Source organism: Egretta garzetta, unplaced genomic scaffold, assembly GCF_000687185.1.
Source record: "Egretta garzetta isolate BGI_Z169 unplaced genomic scaffold, ASM68718v1 scaffold287, whole genome shotgun sequence".
NCBI lineage: Eukaryota > Metazoa > Chordata > Aves > Pelecaniformes > Ardeidae > Egretta > Egretta garzetta.
Window position 1 is genome coordinate 12,596,234 of NW_009260435.1, and position 9,552 is coordinate 12,605,785.

A 9,552-nucleotide genomic window follows, 5' to 3' on the forward strand; every position below is an offset into this window, starting at 1 on the left:
TGTGTCTGTTTTATGATTTAAAAAAAAATATTAAAAAGATCTGGTGACAACTCATGCAACCTTAACTGCACATCAAGTACTGTTGCTTCATAATATGACACTAATGAAATATTAAACAAGATCTGAGGATATGAAAGCGGAGATGACTACAACTGCAAATTAAGATAAAGTTATATATCCCATAATTAGTGTTTAATGAAACTTTTGACATGCATAAAGTTCAAGATCAGCATTTAGGAAGATTTCAGTGATTACATGATATTCTCTAGAGCAAGATGATAGTGTATATAATTTTTAAAAGTGACAAAAATTGTTCATTATGCTTCCAAGAAGAAAAGGCCTTTCTAATGAACTGGTCACTAAACTAAAATTGCAGGGGAGAATCTGACTCTGAGAAATTGCATTATGGCCATTTGCAATGTCAGTGTTCTGCTGAGTTGCTCCTTCTGGACCTTCTGATAAGTATGATGTGTGACCAAAAAGCTTTTTGTGTGTGTGTGTTTTTGGCGTGGGTTTTTTTTGGTAATAATGTTTACGGTTTATTTTGGGTTTTTTAATAGGAGCAACAGGAAGACTTCAAAAAAGCTATATTGGAGGGCATAGAGACAACCAGACTTCAAGTAAGCAAAGAAGTTTCCTCTTTATGAGAGGCATTATTTTCACCAGATAGTGAATGTATTCTTTGCAGCAAAGACAGAGAAAACTCTTTTCTTATATCATTATCTGTAAGTAAATGCTGGTCATTGATTTTAAAAAAGTAAAAAAACCCCAAAAACAAAAGAAACAAACAAAAACCAAAACCAAACAAAAACTTGTGCAGTTGCACCTTTGTATAAATATAGCTGGATGTATCCTGGACGTAGGTCTGAATAGTTCCAGTGTTTGGTACTATTGGCTACTCCAGTAGCATTTCCAGACAGTTACCGCTGTTCTTAAACACATAACAAAAGAGTTGTCCCACGTAACTGGTGGGACAGCTTTGATTCTTAACTTTCATGTAGGCCCCACAGTCATTGATTGTAAGATGCTGAAGATGGATGCAGAACACTGAAATGCATATAGACCTATAAATGGGACCTATAATGTTGCATTCCAGTGAAGTAGTTATGTTTAGGATTCTTCAGAAGACACTTTCAGCAGGTGCATTCTCTGTGTTGCATTCCAGTGAAGTAGTTATGTTTAGGATGTAAAGAAATAGTCTTTCTCGTGTAGGTGTGTATACACACATGCACACACGTGTAGATACACATTTTGGACACTTCTACATACACACAGGTGTGTGTGGGGGTGTGTTCCTTAAGAGAGAAGGGTGAAAAAGAGTGGTAACAATTTCCTAACTCTTAGAAATCTTGGAATCAAAGCAGGGCATAGCATTCCAAGTTCTAGTTTTTTATTCTTCAATATCCTGAACTTTTATATTTTATTCAGCTAACTATTGGAATTAATAGGCTGGTTTTGAGGAATGTTCCAGCCCTATGCCAGTTCCACATGTAGCTCTAGTTTGTGACGAAACTGCCTTTCTCCTTTTTTGGCAGAAGAAATATTTTGTTGTCAAAAAGCTTGACTGCCTCAATTAGATACTCAGAAAGTACGGAATTATTATTAAGGAAATCCTAGGTCCATAAGGAAATGCTATTCATAAACTGTAGGGTTTTATGTGGCGACACTTCTCTAGTTTTTGTTCCTATTTTCAGTGGATTCGAACTGAGCTTTAGTTCCTGCCAGAGCCAAGTTCTTACATGAGAATAACAAAAGCATGTGACAGAATAGCTGAACTTGGTGCTTGTAGACATCCAGTGTAATGTACATTTCTGTAGTCTGTATCCTATTGTAACATTCTCTTTAAAAGAATTCTTCCGGTATGGGTCAGTAGTCTGATGGTTACCGTGACGAGCATTTTAACTGAATTATGCACTCGACTGGTACTTTTTTTTTTTTTTTTTTTTTTTTTTTTTTTTTTTTTTGGCAGCAAGGTAGTTAAGGTACATCCAGAAGTTTAAAAAAAAATATGAATCATAGAATCACTTTGGTTGGAAAAGACCTTTGAGATCATCAAGTCCAACCTTTAACCTAACCCTGCCATCCCACCATTAAACCCTGTCCCTAAGCACCTCATCTATCCTTCTTTTAAATACCTCCAAGGATGAGGACTCTACCACCTCCCTGGGCAGCCCATTCCAGAGCCTGACAACCCTTTCGGTGAAGAAGATATCCTAGATAGTCCTAGAAAAGAAAATTGGGCAGCAGATTGTGTGCCAAAATAGTACTAGTTGAAAACAATGTTAATGATGACTAATGATACGTGTATTTTTTTGTAGGGTCTTCAAACTGACTGTGGTCTAAGACAATCTAGTTCTTGCGGTGGGTTCACTGACCCTCTGGCAGTCCATTCAGAACAATGTAAGTGTGTGTGTAGTCTTTTCAGGTGACCTAATTTTATCTCTAAATTGTATTGGTAATGCATATTCTAAGAAGATACAAAGGAAACACAACAAGTTAAAGCATCTTGAAATAGGTTTATGATTGGTGCTACTTGAATCTGCTCTTGTGTCTCATTGTGGTTGTTCTAGTTATGCCAGCTTAATTCTGCTACCTTGTATTTGCCATGGATAGCTAGAGTCATAAAAAGCTAAGTGTTCTAGTTGGGACTGTGCTGGAAACTTGTAAGGATCAGATAGCTGCGGATCAGGCTTTTTTGGGGAGCTACATTAACCTCTCTAGTGGCTCACTCTATTAGAAAATAGGTGAGTAACAATGACATGTGCTGTTCTTTGTCCAGTTAAGAATCTCTTTCATTTGTAGTATACAGCAAGAGTAGAAGAGCATCAAGTGAAGACACTCAGCAAGTAGACTCTAAAGCAGCCTTACTGACGGTTTGTATCCTCCGTCGTTGTTGATGATGTTGTTAAGCAGAACTAGAAACTGATCAAACAGAGATGGAACAGATTGTGTAAAGAATAATACTGATTTTTGTGGACTCATTTGTTCAAGGAGGCAACAGAAGGGGACCTATTTTGACTGAGGGAAGGAGTTGTGCATGTTTTCCACTACGTATAGTGCGTATTCTCACCGTGAAAACATGCGCTGCTTCCTGTTTATGGAAAAATCCACAACTTTAGTTTAAGAAAATGATTTATATAATCCATAAACCAGTAGTAAATATATAGCTTTATCTGTTCTTTTAACTGTAGATACCACTCCTCAGTTGTATTTGAGTCTTTCCATTCAACTGCAGTTCAGTACAGTCTGGTGAAGTATTTCCAATAGGCTGTACTGCAAGGTCTTTAAAACACATTACCCACCCCACCTCCAATTAAATACACTAAGTTTTTCTTATAAAACCTTCTTTGTTTTAAAGGATTGGTTACAAGGTAGACCTTCAAATAGCAGTCAAATGTAAGTAAGCTTTCTACTAATGGAGCAATTTTATTACTCTGTATTTTGATTTGTTTTTCTTTTTGGTTGTTGTCTTTAGGTATAGTGGCATTCAGTTGCATTTAATGAAAAAACAAGGTTTAAGGGTTTTTTCTAATAAATAACTGAATGGGTTCACTGGAATGCTTTGACAGGTTCTATTTAGATTAATGGGATCTCATGTCAGAGGGCAAAACATGCCCTTAAATGAAAATGACTGTGTTGACACTTACTAAAGGGCTAGATTCCTGGTAAAGGTCTTTACCCAACCTTTCAAACCGTAAACCTTTTCTGAAATTGTGCAGACATTGCTCTTGTTAACAATTATCCCCTGAGTTAACTGTTAAAGCCATTATCTTATTAATCTGATAACAGAAGGGTAAGCTGTTGTGAACAAGTTTTAATTAAAGCACCTTTGTGGGAACAAGCTCTTGTGATGCAACTTTACATAATGTTGTGCGTGACTTGGTGGTATTTAAAGTTTAGCTCTAAAAACATGAGATTACTTAACCGCCTTCCATTACTGTTTTGTAATTAAGAAACCTGTACTGCCCTTGAAAAAATAGGATAAAAGCGGTACTGTGAGGTTAACAAGGTGACCTAGTGTCAAAATCAGTGAATACAAAATAAGTTTTAAGAAGTAATGACTGTTGGTTTTGTGGAATTTCACAGGCCATCTGAAGAAGATGCATTGAATGGTAAGTTTGTTTCCGCGACAAACAGGCTGGGAGCTTTTCAAATAAGCAACTGTTTGGGTCTTATATGAGAATGTATTTAACTACTGATAAGTTGGAACTTAATATACACAAAATAGTGGGGTTTTTTTGTTGGGTTTTTTCTTTGTTTGGGGTTTTTTTGTGGTTGTTTTTTAATAAATAGCCTACCACTGAGCACTACAATTTTTTTTTTTAAACCCTATCCCGCCCCGCCAGGTACTGAAGAGCTAAACATGATACTTAGTTTTCTGCACAGCAAATATTTTTCAAATTCTCGTTACTTTGCAAGTGTCCTTTGCACGTGGTAATTTTAAAACACAATACAGGTAGCAGGCAGTAGTATCTTTTTTCTTTTTTTTTTTTTCTTTATTTTTAATCTTTCAGGCATTGCATCTCCTTTCAAGCCTATCATGGATATCAATTACTATTACTCAGGTCAGTCCCTCTTATGAACTAATGCTTATATTTTTAGTGATGCTTATTAGATCCTTAAACTTTAATGAATGCTGTAATTTTCCTCTAGCTGTAGAAAGAAATAACTTGATGAGATTATCACAGAGCATTCCATTCACTCCTGTGCCTCCCAGAGGTAAGAATTGTACTTCTTGTTGCTGGCTCACTATGGTCATTTGGGGAAGAAAACAAAACTCTGTACAGATTCCTCCTAATACAGAATGATCAAGCCAAATTTCACACTTGCTCATAGCACATGTGAAACTAAACTTCTAGTGAACTAAAAGATGTCTAGTGTCTGTCTTGTAGCACTCAAAAATATAAACGAGTGTGACACCTTTGCTAGGGCAGCTCACATGATTATGAAATTAGATTTAATTGTAGCTGTCCTCAGAAATAGTGATACAGTGATGATAGTATTGTACTAGCAGTTTTTATAACAACCTATTCTGGAAGGATGCCTTTAAGTTGCCTTGACTCGTATAAAGTGTAAACAAACATTTATTCAGTGTTCTTAATGCTGTTTATACAATATCATTAATAATTCTAACTAGGAGGACAAAACTGCTGTACTACTATGACAGAAGTTGGAGAGAGGTCTTCCCTCTAGGGCTAGTTTAAATTTTTTTGTTAATTCAGGATGTTAGTAACTACTTAACACTGCAGCATGTTGAAATCTAAGAAGCTATAGGTTTCAGTGCTTTTAAACTTGGAAAATGAAATGCAGTAATTGCCTTTTGTGTTGTAACATAGGTGAACCAGTCACTGTGTATCGCCTTGAAGAAAGTTCTCCCAGCATCTTGAACAACAGCATGTCTTCCTGGTCACAACTAGGACTCTGTGCTAAAATTGAATTTTTAAGTAAAGAGGAGATGGGAGGAGGTTTGCGTCGAGCTCTTAAAGTAGTATGCACATGGTCAGAATATGATATCCTGAAATCAGGACATCTTTATATCATCAAGTCTTTCCTTCCTGAAGTTGTGAATACTTGGTCAAGCATTTATAAGGAGGACACTGTGTTACACTTGTGCTTGAGAGTAAGTTTCATCCTTGTCAATTGTTTAAACATACATAGGCATTATATGTTAAACAGGTTCCCCTGGTCCTGTCCCCATCCCCATCTGTTCTGTCCGTCATCCCCTGCCCCCCACTCCCCCAACCTGCATACACTTATTAAAAAAAGGAAAAAAGGTTAATCTGCAGTTCTCTGAGGTAAAGGGTTAAAAACTCTGTTCCAGTATGGTTTGCTTAATCACAGGGCTCAAACTCTTAAAACGTAGGCATAATTTAAAAAACAAGTAATTAGTTACACTGTCTTGGGGGAACCGACACCTACTGTTCCTGCTGCCTTTTTGGCTCCTCAGTGTGCCCTGTCATATAACGCAGCTAATGAAATACGGGCTTTGAATTGTAGGAAATTCAACAGCAGAGGGCAGCACAGAAGCTCACCTTTGCTTTCAATCAAATGAAGCCCAAATCCATTCCATACTCTCCAAGGTGAGTGTATTTAAACTTCCATTACGTTGCATACTTTTGACACAGAATAATGCCTACAAGGCTGTTAACAAGTGGAGCAAATATATTAAGGTGTCGATACGTGAATATACATCTTGGAACATTATTATGAATGTGTTAAGCAGAATTAGCCTTGGCAGTATTTTCTGTTGATACTTTTTGCACCAATTCTAGCCTAGTGTGATAATATAAATGAATTTGTGTAATAGTTTCAAATTATTTAAATTATTAATAACTCAAATATCTAGTAGTGGTGATACATTTGCCATTTGTTTTTGCAGTATATTCATTAAATATGCTTTTTACTAGGTTTCTGGAAGTTTTCCTGTTATATTGCCACTCTGCTGGCCAGTGGTTTGCAGTTGAAGAGTGCATGACAGGAGAGTTTAGAAAGTATAACAACAATAATGGTGATGAAATAATTCCAACTAACATGCTAGAGGAGGTTATGCTAGCTTTCAGCCACTGGACTTACGAATATACAAGAGGGGAATTGTTGGTGCTAGATCTGCAAGGTAATGTCCTTATTTTGAAATTGGGATTGGGGCCAAGAGAGATGTATGTGGGTTTTTCTTGTGATGGGTTTTGTTAAGAATTCATATTCCTTTAATAAATAACAAGCATTATTTAGTGCATCTTGGTCTAGTTAATCTGAATCTATGGTTGTCTTAAATCTTAAAACAGCACAGGGAATATAAATATATACATCTTTTTCTAATGATATGCACCATAAAAAATTCTGTGTTATTGCACATTTTTGTAGGGCCAGTATGGTAAGCTGTATTTATCCTGATTTGTGTGTCAGATATTCTGGCTGTGAGAACTATACAGGAAACTTCTTCCATGCGGGTGAAAACTAAAGATAGGAATTGCAGGCAGATGTAAAAATAGGTGGAAGAAATCAGAGAAGTACAAAATACTTGTTTAGGAGCAATTTTTGTAAGGGTAAAGAGCATCATGTCACTTGGGTTGGGTGTAGGTTTTTTTGTGAATTTTTTTTTCCCCCCTGCTTTTATTCTTGGGGAAGCTGAGAAGTTATAGCTAAGGATGCCAAGGCTTTTTAATATTAATGCATTTATGTAATGTATCAGATTTAACTTTTTCTTTGTGTGCTGTCTGAAGGTGTTGGTGAAAATTTGACAGATCCCTCTGTAATAAAAGCTGGAGAAAAAAGGTAAGGTTAAAGAAGGATTTAAAGAAAAGTATTATAAAATTTTCACTAGAGAACACATGCAACCCATGTTTATGTGCACTTTATTTCTAAGGTCATATGATATGGTGTTTGGTCCAGCCAATCTGGGAGAGGATGCAATAAAAAACTTCAGAGCGAAGCATCACTGTAATTCCTGCTGCAGAAAACTTAAACTTCCTGGTAAGAGTTGCTGTATTTCTTCTTCTGAGACACTCTTGTCATGAAATGTTTTATGATATGTTACGAAATAGTTATGTCATGCTGTGAAAGTGGAATAAGTAGTAAACAGCAGTTTTGTAATTGACGTTTAAAGTGATAAGTCATTTGAAGATAAAATATTAAATTAACCAGTTAAGAACGTCTGTGTGTTCTACATCCATATGTACAGTATTTGAGGAAGGTAGACTAATTGATCAAGACTTTAGAAGGTACAGTAAAAAAATGATAGGGGTTCCTAGAAAATGTAGGAAAAGCAGGTCGTGATGATTGCAAACCTTCAGGCTTTCTAAAGAAAATGGTGCTTGTGTTTGTTTTGGGTTGGTTGGGGTTTTTTTGGTTTGTGGGGTTTTTTTGTTTTGTTGTTTTAGGTTGGGTTGGGGTTTTTTTTGTATTTGAGGTGTTTGTTTCTTTGCTGTTTGGGTTTTTTGTTTGTTTTTAAAAGCACATCTAGGTCTGCAGAAATTCATTCTGTTAAAAACTTCCAATTCCAGATATTTTTGCTGCATGGACTACACTACACTCATCTCAAACCTTGAAATTGTTTCTCTGTATCAGGTTTTTAAACTTCAGCAGAACAACATAAGGAACTTGCATGATTCCTGCCTGTTTCAGACTTCCAGGTTGTGACCTCACATGAAGAGAGGTCATTTATTTTAAATCCTGGTAATGCCAAAACAGATCATGGAGAAGGATCCACTTTCCATGGAAAGTTGACTCAATACTTGCTATAATATCTACAAAAATAATTCTGAGCTTTCCATCACTTTTTAAAGCAGAGCTATAGGCTTCTGATTACATGGGTGATAAAAACATCCTTTTTTCATGTAATGCATATTGAGGAATTCTTCTTTATAAGTACATATGCGTACCCAATTCTTTGAAAGACTTTTATGCCCCATTGATTCTCCTAGCTCAAGAAAAAGTAATCAATATGACTTCATTTTGTTTGTACAGATCTGAAGAGGAATGATTACACACCTGACAAGATCATATTTCCTCAGGATGATTCCCCTGAATTGACAATTCAGCCTGGAAGCTGCACCAAAGAATCTGATTCAGCTAATTCTATTCGTCTGATGCTCTAATGATGTGACCAAATCAGTGGCTTCATCATGGAATGTCACAAAGTTGTCATTTATCTTTCCTTCACTGTAATTAAAAGAAAGATATGTCAAAACAAGGATTGCTGTATAAGTGGAATTTTGCCTGGTCCGTAATCTAAGGGCCTAACAACTTGTGATAACCATCTACAGAGAACAGCTTGGTGGCTGATCACTTTAAAGGTTGGATAATGACGAGTATTTAAGATACATTTTTAAAGGGGCTTTTTAGCAGAAGGTTTATTTTTTTATTTTGTTTTGGTTTAGTGGAGGATTTTCTCTCTGTAGTCCTGTGGTGTGCAATATGCCTTCAACCAAAAGGATTTTGCTAGCTAATGTTTCAAGGTAAAGCATTTGTCTGTTTGGCAGCTGTCTTACTGTCAGTCAGCAAAAGACAGGAGAAAGCACCTACCTCTGTAATGCCAGAGTATGCTTTGAGCGTTTTTGGAAGTGTTCCACTAATGTTTTCTCACCGGATGTCTTTTAATCTGGCCTTTTGAAGAGGACAGAGCCAAATGAGGTGTGTATATGATGCCAGTGTATATGAGGTTGAAGGTAGGAACTTGATCTGTTCCAATAGAGAGAGAGCATCTCCTGAATCAGGATTCGGCTTCGTGGCTGTAAAGCTGTTTTGTTCAGGTTTGGTGGTTTTTTTGTTTTGGTTTGGTTTTTTTTTTTGTTTTTTTTTTTTTTGTGGAATAGAGCCCTAATTGTGCATAATGAAATTTCTCGTTTTATACATTTCAATTTTATCAAGTCACCATCAAATAGTAACAAAGCCATGATAGACCGGTATAATCATATTTAATAGAAGAAATAGTATGTACTGGTCCAAATAAGTTGCCTTGTAAGAACACAAGTTGGAAGTGCTTTTCCTCGTATGTAGTGACTGCTTCAGAAGTTATGCCTTCCAAAGATCTCGTAAAACCAGTATATTCAAAAC

At 36.3% G+C, this 9,552-nt stretch overlaps 1 protein-coding gene across 1 annotated transcript in view; it reads left to right on the forward strand.

The window, feature by feature from the left end:
• The window catches only part of TRPM7 (transient receptor potential cation channel subfamily M member 7), a 67,293-nt gene extending 58,049 nt beyond the window's left edge, over nt 1-9,244 (forward strand). Inside the window, exons 28-40 of the mRNA XM_035899560.1 lie at nt 561-620; nt 2,319-2,400; nt 2,803-2,873; nt 3,359-3,396; nt 4,087-4,112; nt 4,515-4,565; nt 4,654-4,719; nt 5,337-5,620; nt 5,998-6,080; nt 6,408-6,613; nt 7,221-7,272; nt 7,364-7,470; nt 8,464-9,244. Coding sequence (XP_035755453.1) covers nt 561-620; nt 2,319-2,400; nt 2,803-2,873; nt 3,359-3,396; nt 4,087-4,112; nt 4,515-4,565; nt 4,654-4,719; nt 5,337-5,620; nt 5,998-6,080; nt 6,408-6,613; nt 7,221-7,272; nt 7,364-7,470; nt 8,464-8,594 — 1,257 coding nt within the window. The 3' untranslated portion in view covers nt 8,595-9,244. The remainder of the gene's footprint in view (nt 1-560; nt 621-2,318; nt 2,401-2,802; nt 2,874-3,358; nt 3,397-4,086; nt 4,113-4,514; nt 4,566-4,653; nt 4,720-5,336; nt 5,621-5,997; nt 6,081-6,407; nt 6,614-7,220; nt 7,273-7,363; nt 7,471-8,463) is intronic.
• The last annotated feature ends 308 nt before the right edge of the window (nt 9,245-9,552 follow it).